Source organism: Quercus robur, chromosome 11 (assembly GCF_932294415.1).
Source record: "Quercus robur chromosome 11, dhQueRobu3.1, whole genome shotgun sequence".
Taxonomy (NCBI): domain Eukaryota; kingdom Viridiplantae; phylum Streptophyta; class Magnoliopsida; order Fagales; family Fagaceae; genus Quercus; species Quercus robur.
Genome location: NC_065544.1, coordinates 2,055,375 through 2,080,476, shown reverse-complemented (window position 1 = coordinate 2,080,476; position 25,102 = coordinate 2,055,375). Strand labels below are relative to the sequence as shown.

The following is a 25,102-nucleotide window of genomic DNA, read 5'->3' as shown; positions in this document are numbered from 1 at the left end:
CTTTATGTTTCCACCATATTAAATTCTTACAAATCACTCTACGACAATTCCTTTATTCACGTCATGGTTTTTACAAATGATTTGCAATTATAATACCTCATATTACTGGCTAATTAATTTATAAAATTAATTTTTACCAATTGAATGTATCCATTGTATTCATAGCTATGACTAAGAAACAAATAGTACTAAATAGTTGAGCCCATTTCTCAGCAATCCCTCTGCTCTCCCTGTATCCAACTGACTTCTACATGGTAATCTACACATAAACCTCTAGTCAATTAATTGATTTACCTAACAAAAATTGGGGGTTTTGAATCCAGAGAGATCCTAATCCTTCCTAGTTTTTGAAAGGTATTAGAAGTAATGCATTGAAATACTGAAGAAAAAAAAATAGTGAGTAAATAATGCTCCAAAATAATGCTGAGGCACCCTAGCCAATAGTTTTCCTCCAAATTAAAGTTTTGACTATTTGCAATCCACACAACATAACCCAAAAAAAAAAAAAAAAAATGATTAAGTGTCCGTTTGGATAGCTTATTTTTTGCTAGCTTATTTTACTATTCAGCTTATTTTTGCTACTATCCATGGGCTCCAGTGCACTTTTCGGTACTATTCATAGGTCCCACTGTACTATTTTAGCTAAATTTTACTTTTATCTATAGTACTTTCAGCAAAAAAATTTCAATTTCAACAAAATAAGTGAATCCCAAACAAACCCTAAATAGTAAATAATCAAGTTGTATCTCTCTTCAATAATTACTTAAAATCTAAAAGATAGAAAAGCAAGGAAAAATCTTAAAGAAACAAACTTACCTTCTTCTTTTTTTCAGATAGCTATCATAATTTTTGAGTGGTGCATTAGTCAAGTCTAAGGCAAACTTCACATATGCCACAAAATCTCTTTCACGTGATTTGGCTGAGTTGCCCTCAATTCCTACACATAAATCAAATGCACTCAATTTGCATAGAGGAAGAAAATGTAAATATTAAGGGACCATTTGGGAACAACTTATTTAGCTGAAACTAAAAATTTTTTGCTAAAAGTACTATAAAAAAAAAAAAAAAAAAAAAAATAAAAGATAGTTGAATAGTATAGTGAGACTCATAAATAGTAGCAAAAATAAACTAAAAACTCTAAGTATTCTAAATGGCATAATAGATTCTGCATAGCCACCTTGCCTAATCATATCAAAATATGCCCAAATGATCCAAAAGCCAAGACAAAGTATTCAAATTAAAAACTTTCACCCTGACCATAACACTGTTTGCCTTATAAATAATTTGCTTTATACAAATAAAAATCCCAAATTAACATAAATCAAATATTGCAATGCAATGAACATTTACTTCTTCAACAAATTTTAACACCTTTAAAATAAAAGGAGCAAATTTTTTAACAATTATCAAGGACAAACCATCTAACCCAAAGAAACAAAGCAAAAACTAGTAAGAAAAAGAAAAAGAAAAAAAAAAAAAAAAAAACTGTACATAGTTCTACCAATGCACCCAACCCAAATTCCTTTATCTACACAAAATCCTTCACTCTAAGAATGCTCACCTTCAAAGAGCCCCACACATTTGATGGAAGCCAATACCAAAAAAAACCCTTTTCCATTATTTCTCTGCTGTTTTGCTTCTTCTCTTAGAGCACTAGTATAGAGAATGCAAAAAAGTGTCTATTTTACATCCTCAAAACTTACTTTATCTATTTTATTATCATCTCATTGTACAACTCACCCAACATCTCAATTACATACAACTCATTAAAATAATATAAACTATACCAACAAATAATATAAACAAATCAATTCTCTCTCTTCTCTCCCTCTTTCCTCTCTACCATTTTGTCTATCTTTCCTCATTAAAATAATATATATTTTTTACATCCTTGTGAATACTTGGTTCTCATATATGAGAACTAACTATTCACAGCAGGTATTAAAAATAAATAAAAATAAATAATTTAAAAAAAAAAAAAAAAAAAAAAACCCACCCCTAAATGTGGCTAGATTTTGGGTTTTTGGTTGCTAAATTAAAAACTAGGAGGTTTTTACACCCCCCAATGCTAGTGCTCTAAGTGAGGTTATAAATGTCTTCGATTATGCCCTACTTTTCCTCATCTTGCAAAATCAACTGGAAAAAAAAAAAAAAAAAAAAAAAAAAAAAAAAAAAAAATCCAAAATCATATTTAAAACCAATTTTGTTGTTTAAAATACCTATATTAGTAGCGGTTTTGACAATATATGACAGTGGCAGGAGGCCAAGTTGAAGGTAGGGGTGATGGTTTGACATGGTGGCAGTTTGACACTCCACCAATTTTTGCTATTTTTTGGTTGTCTACAATGTAAGTTTCCATTGCAAGTACAATGTACACATATAAAGGTCCCCTCTCTCTCTCTCTCTCTCTCTCTCTCTCTCTCTCTCTCTCTCTCTCTCTCTCTCTCTCTCTCTCTCTCTCTCTCTCAATTAGTAGAAATACTACAAAAACACACACAATCAGTTGTGTGTTACCTCTAACATCTCTTTTTGATAAATTGGTCTCTCTTAATTCCTACAAATACTACAAAAACACACACAATCAGTTGCGTGTTACCTCTGAACTCTCTTTTTGATAAATGGATGGACATTTAGAGAGTAACAAGGAACACTCAAGTAAATCTGAAAGGACTCTCCAATAACGAGTAAGCCCGTGGAACCTGGTGGGATGACTCTAAATTATTTAGCCGGTAAGTCAAATATATGAAATGACAACCACCGCTAAATTACACAATCCTTCTATGGCTATCCACATTTTTAACTCCCATCTCAGAAGCAAGTGGTGGTTTGTTTGTTAAAGCTCTTGCTTTCCCATCCAAAAATGAATGTGATATAAGAAATGAAAAAGTCTGAGGAGAATAGTTGGATTTGAAACGAATTAAAACAAGGAATGCTGAAAATTCTATATTTTGATGATAGAGATTGTGTTTTACGTGTGATACATGGTGAGATATATACAAGTTTCTACAGTTTCTACGAGTCATGGATTACAATTTCCATATCAGCACTCCTGTTCATATAGGAATATCCCTAATCAGAATTTTCCATATAGAAAACTAGAAAAAATCTTACATGATGATGCTTGAATCGTCAGTAAAGATGTTTGTCCAGACGAGGGTCATCCGTAGCTTATCCTGATCCAGAGACAAGTTGAAAAGAAAATACGATTACCAGTGTGGCGCCTGCCACAGAGCCTCCGATGCCAAAGTTAGAATAGCTAGAGTTTGAAGAAAGTAATGTGGATGTATTAGAAAGGTTTTTTTGTGTACCTTTTTGTTGGGTTTTATCAATGGACATATATAGGAGCTCTCTTCTTAGCCGTTGGCTTTGCTTTAATGGTAGAATCATTGCCGAAGTTGCAACGCCCATGTGGGGTGTTAAATGGACAGAATGATCTTCCAACGGTACTGAAGACCATTATTTATCTATGTAACGCCTTGTCATAACCGAGGGACAATGGTTGAGTCTTTGTCAGGCAGTTCTTCCTGGGCTGGGCTGATTCTAGCGTCGTCCTTGTCTATCGTCCCTATCGGGTGGACGAGTATATTTTCGGAACCATCAACTGCCCCCCTATTCCAAGGTCGTCCATAATTTGGACGGTCTAAGGAATATGAGAGGTTTTTTTTTTTTTTTTTTGAAAAGTTTTCTGACACTTGGGGTTAAGTTCTCCTCATTAATGGTTTTATGGTGGCATGGCACGCATCGTGGCCACGTGTCCTTTTCTGATCGGTGAGCAGTTCTTGTTTCCGGTGATTGCCTTTTCAGTTTTTCCCACATTTTTCAAGGCAAACTTTTTAATTCTTTGCCTTTCATTTTTCATCTTTTCACTTTCCCTTTATGTTTGATTTCTCTAACTTCTATCCTTTCTCTCCACTCTCTCTACATCTGATTTCTCTGAATTCACTGTTGCTGCTGCATATTTCGCTCCCAACCTTTTCGGTTTTCCTCCTTATTTCTAGGTACGTTTGCCTATTTCTACGCTCTTTCTCTTTTTGGTTATACTGTATTCTTCTCTTTCGCATTCTTATTTTCCTTTTTGGGATTGCGTATCTTTCCTTAATGGTGGATTATACTGAATTTAGGCATATTTCTCCCTCCATCGCCTTTCTTTTTGCTCACTTGGGGGGTTGTTAGATTCTTCTGGAGACTGATACCCACAAATTGGGGGTTTCGTTGTAGGGGTAGTAGCCTTGATTTAGCATTAGGTGACCTGTATCCTTTGTTGCATCAGTCTTTGTCTTGGTTTAAATTAGTTCGTAGGGTCCTTAGGAGGGAAAATATGGGATTTGAGTCAGGATCGAGTGATCAGGAGAGGGGTTTGTCTTCTGGTATGGTTGCAGACGAGGCTGTTAAGGACACAGCTACCTCCGTTCCTCCTCCTTTGTCTGTCCTTCCTTCTACTTCTGCAACTCCCCGTCCCTTTCATGCCCTCAAGGAAAAATGTACCTTGAAGTTGGATGTCTTTAATAAGTTTAGAGATAGGTTTCAATTTCTTGATGAAACTAGGGCCCGTCTTCCGAGGAAGGGTGAAAAGGCTTGTGCCTTTGCCCATGGTGAGGTCTCTTTTTATGAGGCTGCTTTCTCATGTGGCCTGAGGTTTCCCGTTCACCCGTTCATTATGGAACTTCTAGATCACCTACATATAGCCCCCGGGTAGCTTATGCTAAACTCTTGGAGGATCGTCACAAGCTGTATGGTGATCTGGACGACCATAGTGAATGGAGACATGATCACTCTCAACGAGTTTACTCATCTCTATCATTTAAAAGAGTCCAAGGAGTTTGGATATTATGAATTTGTTCCCTGGGATAGGAGATCTCGCCTCATAGTTGACCTTCCTTCGTCCTTCCGTTACTGGAAGTCCAGATATTTCTTTGTGTCAGGCAATGGTTGGGAGACTTTGTCCAATGAATTTTGGGGAATGTCCCTTGGTTGCCGCGCCGGTGGGAGACCCCTCATATTGGTGCATTTGCCTTTTATGTCTCTTTTTTTCGATACTTTGGCTGATTTTGATCGTCCTTCTTACAATGTGTTTTTTTTTTTTTTTTTTTTTTTTTTTTTTTTTTTTTTTTTTTTTTTTTTTTTGTGTAGTGAGGGAGCGTCCTGATCTTGAGAGCCAATTTGAAGAAAGAGTTCAGGAGGCGATTAAGTATGCAAGGACAATCGATGACTTTATGATCTGGTCAATTCGCACACATTGGCTCGTCATTATTTGGGTCCAGAGCCTTCCCTCTACGTCCTTCAAGCAATCGACCGAGAACAGAGAAAACGTGAGTCATCTTGACATGCACGATCGTCCTTTTTCTTTTTTCCTTATTTTGATTCTTGGATTTTCCTTTCTTTTTGGTTCAGAGATGACGAGCAAGTTTAATAAGGATATGTACACAAAAATTAAGGCAAAGAAGAATGAGCCTCTTTCCAGTATTGGCCAGAAAACATTAAGGACAACTGACAAAGAAAAAGAGAAAGAGGTGGCCGAGAGAGGTTTGTCCACCCCCACTTTGGATGAAGGACAGATAGCTTCTCCTGCAATTTCTATTGAGGAGGTCCCTGCCTCAAAGAGGAGGAAGACAAGGTACAAGGGCAAGGAAAAAATGGGTTCCACCATTTGGGCTGATGCTGAAGCAGCCATGGCTCGAGCAAATGAGTTCTTAACTCCTGAAGAAATGAAGGAGATTTCCCTAGTACCCTCCCACAAGACGGTGAGCCAGCATGTTCACAAGCTCGTCCAGGTAATCTTCTTCTTACCCTGTTATTCCTTTCTTTGTTGATTCAGGTTTTGACGAAACTCTTTACTGTTAGGTGTTGGGAGAGACGATGCATCTTACTACTCAATTTTTGGCAAACGAAGAGAAGGCCGTTATGGCCACTTCAAAAGTGGAGGCTTTGGAGGTTGAGGCTTCGGGGCTGCGAAGGGACTTGATTGCTGCCATGGACGCACATAATACTTCCAAGGAGCAAGTCAAAGTTCTAACCGAGCAGCTTGGAGCCGAGAAGTTGTTGGTGAAGCAGAAGGACGAACTTCTCGCACCGGCCGACCAGAGGATGAAAGCTGCCATCGCTATGGCCGTCCTTGCCTTCCAGACAACAGAAGAATACAACACTACTTTGTTCCAATGGTACTTTAACGGTTTCAAGCTATTAAGGAGGTACTTGATGAAGCACGGACTGGGAATCGATCTAGAAGACCTAGATTTCGAAGCCGTGGATAAGGAGATTAAGGCGGATGAGGTGGCCCAAGTTGCTCAGGCTCCTGGCGAGGATCCCCCTAAGGCGGACAAGGGTGGTGACGATGCTCCTTCGGCTTGACCAGGCTTCACTTCTTAAGACATTTTTTTTTTTTTATGTGCCCTATATGTTTTAGGGCTTTTGGACGAACAATCTTTTTGTGCCCTATATGTTTTTGGGCTTTCGAACAATTTGCATCTTTTTATATATGATATATTTGTTGGTATTTTCCTTGTTTGTTTCTTCGTCCTTATGGGGACTTATGGAATTTTTGTTTAAACATTTTCTTCGTCCTTCTAGGGACTTGGAGAATTTTTGTTGAAACATTTTCTTCGTTCTTCTGGGACTTAGGGAATTTTTGTTAAGACATTTTCTTTGTCCTTATAGGGACTTGGAGAATTTTTATTGAAACATTTTCTTCGTCCTTCTGGGGACTTAGGGAATTTTTGTTGAAACATTTTCTTCGTCCTTCTAGGGACTTGGAGAATTTTTGTTGAAACATTTTCTTCGTCCTTCTAGGGACTTAGAGAATTTTCGTTGAAAAATTTTCTTGTTGTCGTCTTTACTTGGACGATGTACATCCATTTAAAGAATTTTATCGTCTTTTGATTTAGACGATGTACATCCATTTAAGGAATTTTATTGTCTTCTTGATCGGGACGACGTACATCCATTTAAGGAATTTTATCGTCTTTTTGATCAGGACGATGTACATCCTTTTAAGGAATCTTATCATCTTTCTAGTTTGGATGACCATTTTGGTCTTTTGAGGAGGAAATAATTAGAGCGCATGAATTGCTGGATAATACTTGTGAAATGCTGAATAACAACTTATGAAATTCTAAATAATCACTTATTACATAACTTATATTAAAGAGCACGAAATCAAATTATGTTAACTGCTTACAATCAGGCTATGATTCCCTTTTCATAATACCTCTTTAGATGTTCGACATTCCACAGACAAGGTAGCCTTTTTCCTTCTAAGTCTTCTAGGTGGTAACTTCCCTGTCGTGAATAGTGGATGAATCTGTAAGGTCCTTCCCAGGTTGGACGTAGTTTGCCTTGTGCTGGATCTTTTGTTACAGGAGTCACCTTCCTAAGGACTAGATCCCCGATGTTGAATTTTTTTAGTTTTACTCTCTTATTGTAGTACTCGGCTATCTTCTGCTAGTACTTGGACATTCTTTGGGAGGCTTGGTTTCTGACTTCGTCCAGGTAATCAAGGTTCAACCTCAGTTGATCGTCATTGCATTGTTCGTCAAAGAACTCCCTCCTGAGGCTAGTGAGCCCTACCTCGACTAGGATGACTGTTTCTGTGTTGTACGTTAGATTGAAGGGTGTTTCTCCTGTTGGTGTTCGTGTGGTCATCCTATAAGCCCACAGGACACTCGGTAATTCCTTGAGCCATGCTCCCTTTGCCCCCACTAACCGAAACTTGATAATCTTGAGCAAGGTTCGGTTGGTTACTTTTGTCTGTCCATTGGCCTGAGGATGTCCTGGTGATGAGTATTTGTTTTTGATACCTAGGCTCGAGCAGAATGACCTGAACCCATGACTATCGAACTGACGACCATTGTCTGAGATGATCGTCCTTGGTATCCTGAACCTGCAAACAATATTTTTCCATACAAAATTTTGTACCTTTGCCTCGATGATTGTTGCAAGAGCTTCCGCTTCGACCCACTTCGTGAAGTAGTCGATTGCGAGTAGGAACTTCATCTATCTCTTTCCCTATGGTAGGGGGCCCATAATGTCGATCCCCCACTGTGCAATTGGCCAGGGCAAGGAAATGGTCGTCATTTTTCCCCCTGGGACTCGTTGAACGTTTCCATACCTTTGGCAACTGTCACATCTCTTCACGAAATCTACTGCGTCTTGCTGCATCATGGGCCAAAAGTAACCTGCCCTCATGATCTTCCTGACAAAGGACTTTGGCCCCACATGATCTTCGCAAACTCCCCTGTGTACCTCCTCCAGGACATATCTGGCCTCTTCCTCTTCTATACATCTCAAGTAGGGCTGGGAGAAGCCCCTTTTGTAAAGCTCGTCGTTTAGTACTGTGAACCGAGCAGCTCGCTTTTGGATCTTCTTTGCTTCTTCAGGATTTGGTGGTAAATCTCTAAGGAATGACAAAATTGGACTCGTCCATCCTGAGTAAGTGTGCACAGGGAAAGTTTGAAACTCTTTGATGCTAGGAGAGTTTGGTTCTTCCAGTCTCCAATCATTTATCTTGTCCTGGTCATCTGCTGACGCATTCCGTGCCACTTCGTCAGCTTCTGCATTCTGATCCCGTGGGATCCAAACAAACTCTGGGCGATGAAAATTACTTGCCAACTGATTTGTCAATTTGAGGTATTTCTGCATTCTTGTCTCTTTTGCTTCATAATCTCCTCTAACTTGCTCTATCACGAGCTTTGAGTCGCTCTTAAGCATGATATTTTCAGCTTCAAGTGCCCGAGCTATTCTTAGCCCTGTCAATAAAGCCTCATACTCCACTTCGTTATTAGTTATAGGGAATTTGAGCTGGACCCCATACTTGAGAATGTCCTCTTCAGGGGAGATGATAACGACACTCGCCCCGCCTCCTCTCTAAGTAGACAATCCATCTATATTGACCGTCCAAAGGTCTTCCTGGTCGCCTGCATGCTCGGGGACGATGAATTCTACTATGAAATCTACTAACGCCTGAGCTTTTATAGCCGTCCTTGAGCGGTATTCTATATCAAACTGGCTGAATTCAATAGCCCATTGTACCATTCATCCCACAGCCTCGGGTTTGCTCATTGCTATTTTTATGGGTTGGTCCGTCATTACTATGATAGGATTACCTTGGAAGTAGGGACAAAGTTTTCTTGAAGCCACTATTAGGGCGAAGGTGATCTTCTCTATGTGCGGATATCAAGCTTTAGCACCCTGGAAGGCCTGGCTGACATAGTACACAGGGAGTTGTATCTTGTTCTCTTTTCTAATCAAAGTTGCACTAACTGCCGTGACAAATACTGCCAAGTATAAGAATAAGTCTTCACCTTCCTTGGACGGACTCAAGAGTGGGGGGTTGCTCAGGTAGCGCTTCAATTCTTGAAAGGCTATCTCGCATTCCTCCATCCAAACAAATGCTTTCTTTAAAGTCTTGAAGAAAGGAAGGCATTTGTCTGTTGCCTTGGAAACGAACCTATTGAGGGTTGCCACTCTTCCTGTGAGTGATTGTACTTCTTTGATCGTCTTTGGTGAGGACATCTCGAGGATAGCCCTCACTTTTTCAGGATTCGCTTCAATTCCTCTTCGCGATACCATAAACCCAAGGAATTTCCCTGAGGAAACCCTAAGGGCACATTTGGATGGGTTTAACTTCATGTTGTACTGCCTGAGTGTGTTAAACGTCTCCTTAAGATCGTCCAAATGATCCTCTTCCTTTTTGCTCTTGACGAGCATATCATCAACGTATACCTCCACATTTCTCCCAATCTGTTTTTTGAACATTTGATTTACCAATCTTTGATATGTGGCCCCTGCATTCTTCAAACCAAAGGGCATGACCCTGTAGCAATAGAGTCCTTGGCTAGTGATGAAAGTAGTTTTTTCTTGATCTTCCTCAGCCATTTGTATCTGGTTATACCCAGAAAATGCATCCATGAAAGTGAGAAGTTTATGTCCGGCGGTTGAATCTACTAGCTGATCAATTCTGGGTAAGGGAAAACTATCCTTCGGGCAGGCTTGGTTTAGATCCATGAAGTCAACGCACATTCTCCATTTCCCATTTGCCTTCTTGACCATGACAACGTTGGCCAACCACTCAAGATAGTAGACTTCTCGAATAAAATTTACAGCAAGCAGCTTATTTACTTCGTCCATCACTGCTTTGTTTCGTTCAGGGGCAAAAACTCTTCGTCTCTGCTAGATGGGCTTCTTCTCTGGGTCTACATTCAGGTGGTGTTGGGTGATGTTTGCTGGGATCCCTAGCATATCCTCGTGGCTCCAAGCAAATACGTCGAGGTTATCTTTTAAGAAGTTGATGATCCCTTCTTTCGTCTTTGTACTTAGATTCATCCTTACTTGGGTCGTCTTTGCCAGACTTCCCTCGACCAATTCTATTGTTTCTAGCTTCTCTACGATCTCTGGGGATTTATCTTTGATTATCCATGCGTGGTTCTCTTTTGAGGCTAGAATGGCCTGGTAACACTCCCTTGCCAACACCTAGTCTCCTCTTATCTCTCCGACCCCCTGTTCTGTTGGAAATTTTACCTTCAAATAGTATGTGGAAGTAGCAGCTCTCCAGTAGTTGAGGGTAAGTCGTCCTATGATCACATTGTAGGACGAGGGTGAGTTTACCACTAGAAAATTGTGTTTATTGGTTACCTGGAGGGGGTATGAACCGGCCGTGACTGTCAACGTCACTATTCCACGGGGATACACCTTGTCTCCACTGAAACTAATGAGGGGTAACTCGAAAGGACGAAGCCTTTTAGGGTCCACTTTTAATTGCTGGAAGGCGAAAAGGTCGATAATATCCTTCGAGCTCCCATTGTCTACCAAGACCCTCCTTGTATTGAACCCCTCGATTATGATCATAATGACTAATGGGTCGTCATGAGGTTGTTTTACTCCTCTGGCATCTTCTTCTGAGAAGCACATGTCTTGGTTTGTCTGACTTTGTTTCAGGGGAGGTAGGCTGTGAATACTGTTTACCTGCCTTTGGTGTGACTTTCTGAGGGACCTGAATGATCCTCCTGTAGTTGGTCCTCCCGTGATAATTTTTATCTCCCCTAGTGCAATCTGTGGACGAGGTGGTGGGTGATTTTCATTTCTTTGGGAACCTCCGTGCTGATCCTTCTTACCATATTTGCTGAAATCTCCCCTTTTCACATACTTCTGTAGTTTCCCTTTCTGTATGAGTTCTTATCTGCTTCTTCAGATCCCGGCAATCCTCTATGTAATACCCGTGGTTTTTGTGAAAACAACATTATTTTTTCTTGTCGCGCACACTAGGCGATGAGTGGAGTGGCCTGGGCCATTTAAAAGATGGTTCGTCTCTTAATTCTGTCAAGATCTGGTCAATGGGCACCATTAAATGTGTGAACTTCATTAGTCGAGGATTTTTGTCATCTCTTCGTCTACTTCCTTTTCATTCTGTCAGTTAACTCGATCTCTTTTTTTTCCTCTTCGATCATCTTCTTTTCCCTTCTTCTTCTCCTTTGGTTTTTCTGCTCCATCTATGGCTGCTAAAGCATCTTCAATGTTCATATACTTTTGTGCTTTCAACAACGCATCTGCCATCGTTTTGGGTGGATTTTTTTCCAAGGAAACCACAAAATCTCTAGACTTTAATCCTGCCTTAAAAGTCATAAGTTGCACCTTATCGTCCTTTTCACCTTGTTTGATCGTGAGCAAATGACTAGCTATCCTTTTCAGACGTTGTCCGCCAACAAAATGATGAACGAACGAGCTGCTTAATTGTTCGACGTTATCAATGGATGACGTTGGCAATTTGGTGAACCATTCCCTGGCTGGCCTTTTAAGGGTAGTGGAAAAGGAGCGGTACAGAATCTCATCAGGAGGTTGCTAAAGACCCAGGGTTGTCTTGAATGAGTTTAGATGGTCCAACAGATCTTTTAATCCGTCAAAGGGCTCGAGCTGGGTAGATGGAACTTGGAGGGTATCGAGCACTCCTGGACTGCTACAGTAAAAGGTGAATCCGTCTTTCTGACAATTCTATCCAAACTTTGATCCGTCTTTCCCTTGAGAGCGTTTCTCATCTCGTCCATCTCCTTCCTCATTTCCCTAAGGAAATCTGAATTTGCTTCTTCTGGAGTGCCGGTTCGTCTCTGGTGATAGTCTTCTCATCGTCCTTGTTGATTCCCGTGTGGTTATCCTCTTGCTGCAGCCGCTACCTCATCTCTTGGTTTTGCTTGGTGAGTTCCACAGTGGCTGCTAGTGATTAAATTTGTAGGGCCAATGCCGCAGGATCTAGGCTAGTGCTGGACTCCATCTGAACTTATAGTTTGGAATGGAACTGTGTTCTTGAACTGAGTGCTCAAGAGTCATCCCCACAGACGGTGCCAAACTAATGATGCTTGAATCATCAGTAAAGATGTTCATCCAAACGAGGGTTGTTCGCAACTTATCTTGATCCAAAGACAAGTTGAAAAGAAAATACGGTCACCAGTGTGGCGCCTGCCACAGAGCCTCCGATGCCAAAGTTAGAATAGCTAGAGTTTGAAGAAAGTAATGTGGATGTATTAGAAAGTTTTTTTGTGTGTACCTTTTTGTCGGGTTTTATCAATGGACATATATAGGAGCTCTCTTCTTAGTCGTTGGCTTGCTTTAATGGTGGAATCATTGTTGAAGTTCTAACGCCCATGTGAGGTGTTAAATGGACAAAATGATCTTCTAATGGTACTGAAGACCATTATTTATCTATGTAACGCCTCGTCATAACTGAGGGACGATGGTTGAGTCTTTGTCAGGCAGTTCTTCCTGGGCTGGGCTGATTCCAGCGTCATCCTTGTCTATCGTCCCTCTCGGGTGGACGAGTATATTTTCAGAACCATCATTACACATCTGAATAGAAAGATACTATCTCTTTTTTTGTTTTAGACTTTATAAATTGTTATGCCAAGTATTTGAATTTTTTTCCCATTTTAGACATATCATGCAAGTCTAGTTGGCCAATTCATGCAAGTAAAGCTTCACGTATTGGCTGGAGACAAAGAATAAGCCATATTTGTGTCAACAAAATGGACTAGAATTTCCATTAGGATTTGTCTCTCATCCCAAGACCCAGACCACGAGATCATGTGTAGGACATTAAGCTTGTAAGAAAGCATGCGTTGGTTATCCTTTGGGAGGTGAATTGCATTCTATGCACCCACCGCTCATATGATGCATGGGTGTGTGTATTGTCATGCACCCACTAGAAGTCTAGGAGTATAGAAATGGCTGCACACGGGTCTAAGAAATTAAATCAACAAAGTGTGTCATAGAGGTTACTCAAGGTCCGTTTGAGAATAACTTATTTAACTGAAACTGAAATTTTTTTTGCTGAAAGTGTTATAAAAAAAATAAAAAAATAAAAGTCAAAAGCTAGCTGAATAATACAATATGACTCATGAATAGTACCAAAAAATACAATGGAACTCATAAATAATATGACTCATAAATAGTACCAAAAAATGCAATGAAACTCATAAATAGTACCCAAAAAATGCTAAAAACTCAAATAAACTGAACTTTTCATCTAATCCCAAACAAACTCTTAATCTCAAGATTTCAACATCAATTCGTCCTCTGTGCTGTTACGTGATTAGAGTCTTGTAGCTTATTTTGGTGTTTTCAATTAAAACATTCAAAATTCAAATATACTTACCCTCAATTGTTGAATTATAATTAATAAATAAAAAGTGTGCCAATACATGAAATTGGCAATTACAATTTGTATTGTGCCACCTACAAGACAAATTTGTGCCGCGTGTAAATATAGTAATTATGTCATATGAATCTTAGAAAGAGTGATTACAAAAAATAGAAAACTTAACGCGTATGTTAAAGATTGATTGATTAAAATATTTTTCCCACTTATATTATAGTTTCTGTTTGGTTTCATCCTTTTTTTTTTTATCTTTTAAATTTTATGTATAACTTTTTAAAATCTTTTTTTTTTAATGTACATGTATATTTTAGCCTACTTTTAACAACAAAAAACAATCTGCAAAAGTTAAATAAGTTGATACCAAACACACACATGTGACCATGATAAAAGAATTATTGAATGTTATATGATTAAAATAATATCCCTTTTTATATATAAAAGGAGGGTTACCTGTGAACAATAAATCATTATTCAACATTAATACTAGAATTTAAATTTGTTGAAGTTTAATAATAAGTTTTATCTAAATTGAACAATTTCTAAATATTATCTCTTAATTTGAAGAATTATATCATAAAAAATAATATATAATTAATTTATTAATTAGTTGTTTTTAAAATATTGATAATAGAGTTTTAGTTAGAGTAGAAGTCAAAACATTGATTAAAAAAAAAAAAAAAAAAAACGTGGGTAGTTGTTTGAGATTAAAGTTTATAAATATTTATAATAGACTTTTAGTTTAAATATAATTTAAATTTGTTAAAGTTTAAATGATAAAATTTTACTTAAATTAAATAGTTTTTAAATATCCCTTAATTTGAGAAATATATCCTAATAAATAATATAAAATTAATTTACTAATTAGTGGGAGTGGTCATTTGGCACAACCACTGATTCTAAGCTCAATTTTTATTATTATATATATAGCATATAATTTGATATGATATGTATCGTGAATTATGTGATATTTAAGTTTAGAAATTTTGATGATAGACTTTTAGTTTTATTTAAATTAAATATTTGTTAAATATTATCTCTTAATTTGAGAAAATATATTATAACAAATAATATAAATTAATTTACTAATTAGTTGTTCTGGAGATGTTAATAATAGACTTTTAGTTAGAGTAGAAGTCAAAAGAATGTTTATATATTTAGAAAGAAGACATGGGTTTTTGTCTTCCATTTAAGTTTAGAATTTTTTATAATAGGCTTTTAGTTTGAATATAATATAAAATTTTTGAAGTATAAATGATATGTTTGATCTAAATTAAATAACTGCTAAATATTATCCCTTAATTTGAGGAATTATATCACAAAAAATAATGTAAAATTAATTTATTAATTATTTGTTCTTAAAATGTTAATAATAGACTTTTAATTTGAGGCTTATCTTTCTTTTCGTTGAATAGGGGCTTTTAATCCAAAGTACCCAACTACCACAATCTGTCTGTACCAACTGTTAAAAAAATAACTGGCACTAATCATGCAATGAAATATTTTCTTATTTTTTGGTATATATTATGTTGTCTAGTTAAATTTTTCCTTCTGCTTTGATAAAATTTCGGGGAGGATGAACTTGTGTTATGTTGTATAGTAAAAACAAAAGGAGTTTATACTGAGGGAAGCCATTCCTAAAAAATAGTACAATTACTTGTACAATGAGTTTAACTTCCTTGATAAGAATAAAGAATGGCGTGTTTCTTTTGTCGATCGAATTCAAGTAATAAAAATACAGTGACACACTGAGCCCTCCAACTGGTTCAGAATGTAGCTAAATTTTTTTCTCTTCTACTCTTTTATGGGTACCTAATAAAAGTATATTCCATAATCTCATAATGTTCCTTGTCCAAAAAAAAAAAAAAAAAATGGACAGCATGTTTATGCATTTTTAAACTAGATTAGTATTGTGGAATAAGATTTTATTGAATTCTTTCGCAAAAAATAAAATAAAATAAAATAAGACTTATTCTTCTTTTCAATAAAATCATATAAATTCATATAAAATATCAATTTCCTCTAGGTCTTTGGGCTGTTGCTACTTTCTAGTAATTACTTCAACTTGTTGAGCTTAGTTTTTTCAATATAAGTTTGTTCCCTTCCCTTCTTGCATGTTTTTATTTTATTGGTATAGTCATATATGCCCTTTCCTCATAATGGCTCTTTCATCCATTGTCAGGTCCCCAAAAAACCATAATTTAATTTAGGTACAGCTCTTTCACTTCTTTGGTGTTGTATTTCCCATTCTTCAATTCAATTCAACCGAATTAACGAATAAACCACATGACATTTTTATGCTTCTAGGATTTTGGTCCGACAAAAATACATGTGTTATAAATTTTCCACTAACATATTAAACCTAATCATTTCTTCTTCTTCTTCTTCTACTTTTTGATGGAAATTAAACATAGTCACTTCAAATCCACACAACACATTAATGATTAGTGAGACTTAAATCAATCTATAAATTTTGTCAGTAAATTTTTTTTTTAATATTTCATTTTTTATTATAGTGAATTAAACTTTTCAAATGCTATGAATTGTTAGTAAATTCAACAAACTTTAAGATCAATTTATTCAATTTGAGAAGTCCAAACAGAGTCCAAATTTTTTGTCCCACTTTTCTTACTCCACTCTATACTTCACCAATAAAAACTTATCACATGTTCACCTAACTAATTAAATACTACCATTATTGACTTATTAATACTACCATTATTAATTAATGGTAATAATTAATTAATTAAGTGAACATGTGACAAGTTTTTATTAGTGAAGCATAGAGTGGAGCAGGAAAAGGGGGATAGAAGATTTGGACTCGTCCAGATATTGCTCAAAGTAAACATGTAAGTTGTAACACATAACATGTTTCCTCACACACACTAAAGTAAACATGTAAGTTGTAACACATAACATGTTTCCTCACACACACTTAGGCATTAAATACATTACAAACCGGAATTTTGAGAGAGAAAAACACATGAAATAAAGAGACATTCTAACCCAAGAAAATATTGGTACATTTGGATAAGTATCCAATTATTTTTTTGTGAAATCGGAACTTCTCATTTAAATATAGAATATCCTATTAGTAAATCCAGTTATTATTTTGCAAGAAATAAGAATGTCTTTTAACTACTCTTTTTAGTGATACGAATGTGAAGGCCATCTGTAAATCCTAGAAGTGGACTACGAGCAATGTTTCCTCCCTTGAGCCTTGTCCACCTATAAAAAAATAAAAATTCAAGATGTCACTAATATGTATTATCCTACCACAAACTTGGTCTTGATCATAGTCAAGGAAGAAACTACTATATGACCAACTGGGGCCATGAGGCCCATGACCCACTTGAAATTTTAAATTTTTTAATAGTACACATATAGATTTCAGTTTGTATAATGCTAATTTTGTTTTTCATATATTAAATTAGTTTTTTTTTTTTTTTTCGTCGAATGTTAGTATAATCTTGAATTATAAAATTGTTTTGGTTCATAATTTAGCCCCTAACTTGTGGGGGCAAAAGCACAAGTAAGACTTAGTACTAAGGGAGAAAATTACCTATATTTGGTGACCAAAACATGGAGAAAGGTAGCCAGGAACGCTTTAGCATACTCCGCCCCTGGACATTTTCTAATTCCTCCTCCAAAAGGCATGAAATTTTTAGATACAACCAATGGGTCAAGATCCTAGTTCCATTAAAAAGAAAGAAAGAAAGAAAAAAAAAGTCAAGGAGATTGCCCTAATGAACAGAAATAATATGAGGAAAAAGTGTGTAATAAGTACTGGTTGAATCATCCTTTTCCCCTAGGAAAGTTGCTTACTAAATACCTTCCAGCGCCATGGATTGAAAGCAAGTGGATCTTTGTATGTGTTTGGATTTAATTGAAGAGCAGAATTTGCAAGCATAATGGTCCAACCAGCAGGAATTGTACATCCTAGTAAGCACTTAGCCAATTATATACAATTTGTAACCAGATATATATAAAGCTACTTAACCAAATATATGCATTTGAGAGCATACCTTTATATTCAATGTCCTTCAGTGCTCTTCGTAGTAAACCAGGAGAAACAGCTGCAATCCTAAGAACTTCATTGATTACCTGTAATTTCCACACAACAAAATGTTTATGCTTATGAGATAACTGGAATCCTCCAAAAATCCCCAAGAGATAACACGTTGAGATTGTATAAACTGACTTGAAAGGTAAAAGTCATCGACTTGTATTCATTCCATGTGAGTGTGGAACTTGGATTTTCTCTGCCTTTGAGAATTGCCTCATGCTCCGCCTAGTAAATCATACATCACCAATGTTACTTACACCGTTACTATACACATAATATAGACTTTGTGATCAAAGAAATTTGCTATACAGGTACATAAAATACCTGCAACTCTTGTAAAACTTTAGGTTGGTCCTCAAGTAACTTGAGAGTGAATGCTATTATTGATGAAATGGCGTCAAAGTTAGTATATAAAAGCCCAAAAAGTGAATATATGATAATGTCTTCTGTTAAGTGTTTCTCCGTGTCTATGTCATTAATGGCTTGATCAAGGAAATCTCCATGATGATTTTCAGGTGAATTGATTCTCTCCTTTATTATTTTCCTCAGCATGTTCACTGCCTCTGTTTGATCCTAATTAATGGATCAAAATTAAGATTTAATTAATTTACCTAAGTCATTTCCAACAAATACTTCACCCAGAAAATTTATCTTCTCTCATTATTATGAATTTATGATTACCTTCAAAGATTTATAATATGCAGTGCTAGGGATGTTCAAGGGAAACACCATAAAACCTCCCGCAACATTATCGAACGTCTCACTCATTTTCAGAGGTGATTTTTCATGATCATAACTAATCAATAGCTTTGCACCGAAATGTAAAATCAACTGCAATGTCCAGGAAAGATAGATATGTTATAATTTGAAGACAACGAATTCTACAATATCCTAGAAGAACAGGATACTAGATCTCCATTTTACTGAAATTTGAGAGAGTATTTCACAGTAAAGATTTTATTTTATAAATAAATATAATGGACTATATACACTTTTAGAATTAAAATATTTAATATAAATTATGAATTGCAACCAGTTTAAATGAAAATGATCCTTTTACATTGAGGAAATTAGTCTATATCAAGGAAAATTGGAACTTACAACAGAAGCGGCGTGTTTCACTTCAACAGAAGGCTGACTTGACCATGTTTGTAGAGCTTTTACGACTAATTCTTCAATTTGAGAAAGCAACATTTTCTCAAGGGCCTCTGCACCACAGTGATTCAATATAATGCTTCTTAAGTATCTATGGAGAAGACCATGTGCAGTTGTCTTACTTTCACCTTCCATAGTGAAGATCTTGGAATATGAATCCAAATACCATAATTCAACTAGTCTCCCTTCTTGTTTAGCGATGTGATGGTTGAATTCAGGATCTATTGATACAACAACAGGACAACCCGCCAAACTAGTTCGAAATATTGGTAATATCTAAGAAGGAAAAAAAAAATGGTTATTTGGTTTGTCTCATCAATAATATGAAGCATCAAAGTTCTTTAGTCTTTATGTTATGTTTGGTTGGGTTAAAAGGGCATGGTTTTAAAAATCAAATCCGGTTGGCAAGTTTAATCAGTTTTGTTAGAGATATATATTAGACATATTAGCCCAATATAATAGGCCCAAGCCCATTCCTGCTTGTACTAGTAGTCTAGGGTTTAGTCACCTATATATACTCATGTTAGGGTTCATTGTAACACAGGAGGTTATTGTACTACACTCTTACACAATAAAGATGTAGGCCGTCAAGGCTGAACCACGTAACCCTCGTGTTCTTAATGTTCCTATTATATGCTTCCCCTTCTGCATCCACTCTAGCATACACAACATGATATAACACATCTCTATGCTAATATTTAACATGGTATCAGAGCCAAACTCCGTTCTTGGCATCAAACAAACATCTCTAGCAAGCAAAGAAGATTCTCACGTGCACACCACCATCAAAAGTCATATGCTTGTCGGTTGGATCTAGACTCCACGGCATCCCGCAGCCGCCATGGCTCACTGCTGTGTCCAAGATCCACAAACTCAAGCAAAGCCGTGACTTAACTTTTCAGATCTGTGCACATCAAGACTTCGCCAGTCGAAACCGACACAACAGGCGTGCTCCTCGGCCTCCCGTGAGGAAAACCTAGAAATCCGGTCACCCGAATCCCTGCCACGCGCCGCTACGCGCCTCAGTTGTCTTCGGAAAATATCCACGCGCCGCCTCAGATTCTGACTTCCGGATCGTGCTCTTGGTACACGCGCCGCCATGACGGCCTCCTCGTCCATCGATCTAGAGAACCTGAAATTCTGGGCATCAACCGAGTTTACACGCGCCGCCACGCGCCTCTCAAGTTTCTGGCTTCTCCCCACACGCCGGCAATGCCGTCACGCGCCTTCCACTCGCCGGAAAACTGCTGCTGACGTCATCCGATGACGTCATCACTCCACGTCAGCAGCCACGCAAGCTCGTCCACGTCAGCCCTGGTCCACGTCAGCGACACGTCATCAGCCACGTCAGCAGTGTCGTCTCGTCAGCACCACGTCGTTGACCCGGACCGACCCGACCCGGACCACCCGGATCTGATCCGTGAGCACTTTGACTGTTGACTTTGACTCTGACCAGTTGACTTTGACTTTGACTTTTGCGTTGACTTTTGACCAAAAGTCAAAATTTCCAAAAGGGCTTATCTTGCTCAGTTTTTCGCGTAGATTCCAATTTTGGCCTCCATTTCTTCATTTGAAGCTCCGAAATTGGACAATTGGCACATTCTTCATTGTGGTTTCTTCAAAGGCATTGTTTATGGCATCTCCAAGTGATCTTCTCATGCTTATCCAACCTCAAGCCTTCATCGAGCTTCCGCCTTGAGTTTGAGGGAGGGTGTTAGAGATATATATTAGACATATTAGCCCAATATAATAGGCCCAAGCCCATTCCTGCTTGTACTAGTAGTCTAGGGTTTAGTCACCTATATATACTCATGTTAGGGTTCATTGTAACATAGGAGGTTATTGTACTACACTCTTACACAATAAAGATGTAGGCCGTCAAGGCTGAACCACGTAACCCTCGTGTTCTTAATGTTCCTATTATATGCTTCCCCTTCTGCATCCACTCTAGCATACACAACATGATATAACACATCTCTATGCTAATATTCAACAAGTTTAACATACGAGAACTGGATCCTAATTAAGTCTAGTGAAAATTGTAAAAAGAGGAAAGGAGATGTGAGTCTTAGAATTCTAAAATGGTATCGGCGTATTGCTTGTGTTGAGTTGAGAATGGAGGAGGATTACTTATATATTGATTAGGTTGTGAGACAATCCATGTTATGTAGCTTTTCTTGTGTCATGCTAGCCGACGCAAAAGCATGTGATTCTATTGCATTGGTATAAATGTTCACTTGGTGGTATCGGTGATTCGGTATCTATATTTGCCAACCAAAGTATTATGGAAGAAACAATTTTGGATATTTCTCGTTCTTTGTCATTTGGTTTAAGGACAAAAGATATTATCAGATTGCTCATTTGCTACCTGCTGCAGGTCTCATGGAGTCTTTATGAGGCAAATGAATAAGGATAAACTAGTCAAACTCACAAGAAGTATATGTACCTTTCATGCTACAACTGAGGTTTCTATGGATACTAATCAAACCCCCTATGATATTTGTGGAAATTATCAACAATTTTGAATCCAACCTGGACAAACTTAAGACCTAACACAAGTACTAGTTGTAATGGTGTATACTTTACTTCGAATTCCAAAACTAACTGTGCTACAGTCTACAGATACTAGTAAAAACCCATGAGACGATTCTTAGAGTGATTCTGGAAACTATCGACAATTTTGGCCCCAGCCAGCTCTGCTTTAGTCTTGCAAGATGGTAGAGTGACTAAATATATGACAGCCACCATAAGTTGTAATTACAACATCTAAAGATTTTTAGTTAATACAGGAAAGTACGATTGTGATACTCTTGTATTTTGGCATATGACAAGAAGAAAAGGTAACTACCTATATAAATTAATCAAAGTGTGGTTATAGAACATAGAAGTTGCCAATTTAGAGTCAGTCTTAAGTGGTGTACAAGAAAACAATATAAAAATTGTAATAACAAAAAAGAATAAAGATCTTTTAATGGCGAACTTAAAAAGGGGGACCTATTTTCCCAGTCCATACCTTCCCAAATTACCAGCTTTTATCCATACCTGCTCTCTGGAAAACAATCAATTGAATGTTAGATATACAGGTATAATGGACTTTGGGAGTATTATTTTTTGAGAAGATGGGCAAATCATATGCTTATGAAATGATTGTTATTTGCTCTGTATTGATGACCTATTTAAAGTTGGACCCATATCAATTGAATGTGGAGGGCTTAAATGCTGCAGCAACGGCATATTTGTTGGCCAAATTTGTGTTTGCCATATGTATTTTAGACGCAATGAAATGAAGCATTATCATATTGTAAATTAAAAGGCCTTTTGGGATTTGAGTATATTGTACCGGAAAAACATAAACTAGTAAGTACTAACATGTATGTATTCCGTATTCTTGCATTTTTAACATTGAAACCAGCTTTCTCGGGTCATTAAAGATCTATTCCTCCTACACTTCGAGTGGTAAGTTTTGGAAAAAAAAAAAGGTGAATATTTCTCAATTATGCAACCACATCCCGGATTCTGATGAAATTATAATCAGCCAACAGATGGAAGCTCTATACAACTTATCAAAACCCATTGTGCATGATAATATTAATGATACATGAATCACAATTCCACGTCTGAGGCAAAAAAAACACGCAATGGTGAATACATAAGAAGCCAGGCCGTGAGACACTCCTTTGACTTGAGTGCTACAAAGGCATATTGCTGATTGATAACTAAACCATACTCATCAACTTTCTTTCAAACCGGTACAATTGATCCTCTTAACTACTCTTTAGTAACCCACCTTCGACCTCTGACCAGATACCCACCATAGCATTGATCGCTGCTGCTCTCTTCCCCACTTTCTGCACTGGTATTTCCTGATTTCCGACGGTGGTGCTTCCTTCCCCTCGAGACTCCACTATCACTTACGCTCCCAATTAATAAGGGATCATCTATCCCACGAATCATCCTCCGTGTAGGTGATGACGTGGCTACGCAACTGTCATCTTTTGTTCTTCTTCTATCCTTATCATTCTTCTTAATGTTTTGAGAGATCTTATGTAACTTCTCACCAAACCTTGTGAACCCCTTCTCCATAGGCTCCACTGCTTGGGTTACTGTGAACCTCACATCATTCACAATCTGTGTAAGAGGCACACAACAGATTAAGGCATTCAGCACTGAAAATACGCAGGAAAAATAAAATAAGAATATATACATAAAATTAATTCGGCACATGCACATGCAAGATTTAACTTAGACTACTGGTGAAGAGGATCTAGGGAACCAATATCACTGCAAAATGCTCATCTATGACTATGTTTTCAGAATATCCACCAAAGGTTTTTAAGGTCCAAATCATTTCTGGGCAATAAACTTCCAAGTCCTGTTTGCAGTTTTCACATGAGCCACATGAGCCCACCATACAGCCCCCTCCAGCTTTATCTCCAATTTTGAATTTTGTGACATTGTGACCAACCTTTGTCACCTCACCCACAATCTCGTGCCTATAAAAAATTGAAATAACATTTATAGAAAACAAAAACTATGATAGAATATCTCTCTAAAGAATTATTCAACAAAATATGACTCTTGCATATTATCATGAAATTCTACCAAAAAAGGTATCTTCTAATAATTATATCAAGTCACTCATGTAACAATCTAATAAGTAAATATCGTATGATTCAATTTATATATATACCAAAAAAGTATCTTCTAATAATTATATGAAGTCACTTATGTAACAATCTAATAAGTGAATCTCATATGATTCAATTTATATATATATATATATATATATATAAAAGTAATCGACAATTCACTTTTCATATGCATAAATCAAACTTTCAAATAGGTTAAACCATTGAAAGGAACCTTTTAAATCACACATGCATTAAATTAAAGAAAAAAATGAAATGAACATTTATTTTTAATGTAAATATGAAATGAACATAATTGTCAAACAAAATTCACACAAAATTTCATAAACATGTTGAAAGATTACCCTGGGACAAATGGATAGCTGGTCATTCCTGCTTCATTCTTAGCGAAATGAAGGTCGGAGTAGCAAATCCCACAAAAGAGTATCTTTATGGTGATATCATTGTCGTCATTAGCCCTGTACAAAATAGCAAGTCAATGCCATGTAGCATTTGCACAATTTGATGAGCTTATAAACTCTTATTGATAAATAATATCAAGTAGAATATATAAATAAATAAGTACCTTTCTCTAGTTGCCCATTCATATGTGTTCTTTTTTTTTTTTTTTTTTTCTATTGTTGATGCTTTTGACTTTTCTTCTTGTGTTTTGATTAGCTAAAAGGGTATGCTGAAAATTGACAAAAATATGATTGTACTTAAGAAAAAAATGGTTTAAAAACTGTAAATCAATAAATAAACTAAAAAACACTAAGCCTACTTTTGACATTTAAAATTTGGGATTTTTTTTGTTTTTTTTTGTTTTTCATTTTGGTCCCTTAACATAAGTTTGAGGTTTTTCATTTTGCACCAAGAAAACAGTCTTTCAATAAAAAATCTAAAACTTAAGGAACTAAAATGAAATTAATCCCAAATTTTATAGACAAAAAGTGTAATCTAAACTCACCTTTATTTTTATAGAGAGAAAGGTAAGAACTACTAATCTAAACGCACCTTGATTATAGATAGTTGATGGGAATGAAACTTATGGTGATCAATAGAAGAGTCTCTAGTGATGGGTTTAATTTATAGCATACCATTATGTGGGCAGCAAGAAATGTGAGGTCGGTGAAGCATTCAATATTATCTCGGAAGAGACAAGTCATTAGTCAATAATGCACGCATAGTGGTGGGCTTTACATCAACTTTTCTAACAAGTAACCAAATAAGAAAGAAAAATAAAAATGTTTATCCTATATTTATTGTGTGTGTCTAGTGTCCGTTATTTATAACCTAGTCTACAACTACAAAGATTGTACTCTTTTATAGTTGTACTCTAATTATGTAATTTTTTATAAACTAGATTTAAAACACTATTAAAGTTAGGCTATTTTGTAAATATTACTGTTTACTAAAAATATATATATAAGAAAGAAAAAACTTTTCAAATCCCTCCTAGAATACAATAGCAGGTTGAAGAGTCAAACCAATTGCACGTAGATTTTCATTCACTTGGTTTTTTGCTTAGGGGTGATTATTCAGACCTGATGTAGTATACGTGAATTTGTGATTCAAGTTCAATATGATAGTGATTCTAACAAGTAACCAAATAAGAAAGAA

At 36.7% G+C, this 25,102-nt stretch overlaps 2 protein-coding genes across 2 annotated transcripts; both read right to left on the bottom strand.

Annotated features, from left to right (window-relative positions):
* Positions 1 to 7,437: 7,437 nt before the first annotated feature.
* Positions 7,438 to 8,703, bottom strand: LOC126707068 (uncharacterized). Its single transcript, XM_050406657.1, has 2 exons — positions 8,105 to 8,703; positions 7,438 to 7,876 (listed from the first exon to the last, which is right to left on the bottom strand). The coding sequence occupies exons 1-2, from the start codon at positions 8,701 to 8,703 to the stop codon at positions 7,438 to 7,440; spliced, it is 1,038 nt and encodes a 345-aa protein (XP_050262614.1).
* Positions 8,704 to 16,609: 7,906 nt separating this feature from the next.
* Positions 16,610 to 22,937, bottom strand: LOC126707067 (cucurbitadienol 11-hydroxylase-like). Its single transcript, XM_050406656.1, has 10 exons — positions 22,642 to 22,937; positions 21,897 to 21,903; positions 18,801 to 19,130; positions 18,381 to 18,530; positions 18,024 to 18,272; positions 17,835 to 17,924; positions 17,659 to 17,737; positions 17,466 to 17,572; positions 17,196 to 17,323; positions 16,610 to 16,861 (listed from the first exon to the last, which is right to left on the bottom strand). The coding sequence occupies exons 1-10, from the start codon at positions 22,935 to 22,937 to the stop codon at positions 16,768 to 16,770; spliced, it is 1,530 nt and encodes a 509-aa protein (XP_050262613.1). The 3' UTR covers positions 16,610 to 16,767.
* Positions 22,938 to 25,102: the final 2,165 nt, after the last annotated feature.

Excerpts from the sequence above, each read along its gene's own strand:
- LOC126707068 (XM_050406657.1), bottom strand. The coding sequence starts at position 8,703 with ATGCTTAAGAGCGACTCAAAGCTCGTGATAGAGCAAGTTAGAGGAGAT. Across the intron at positions 7,877-8,104 it reads AGATGTGACAGTTGCCAAAG|GTTCAGGATACCAAGGACGA; the intron begins GTATGGAAACGT and ends TATTGTTTGCAG.
- LOC126707067 (XM_050406656.1), bottom strand. The coding sequence starts at position 22,937 with ATGGAGAAGGGGTTCACAAGGTTTGGTGAGAAGTTACATAAGATCTCT. Across the intron at positions 17,573-17,658 it reads GAAGGACATTGAATATAAAG|GATGTACAATTCCTGCTGGT; the intron begins GTATGCTCTCAA and ends AGTGCTTACTAG. Across the intron at positions 16,862-17,195 it reads GTTTTGGTCACCAAATATAG|GTGGACAAGGCTCAAGGGAG; the intron begins GTAATTTTCTCC and ends ATTTTTTTATAG.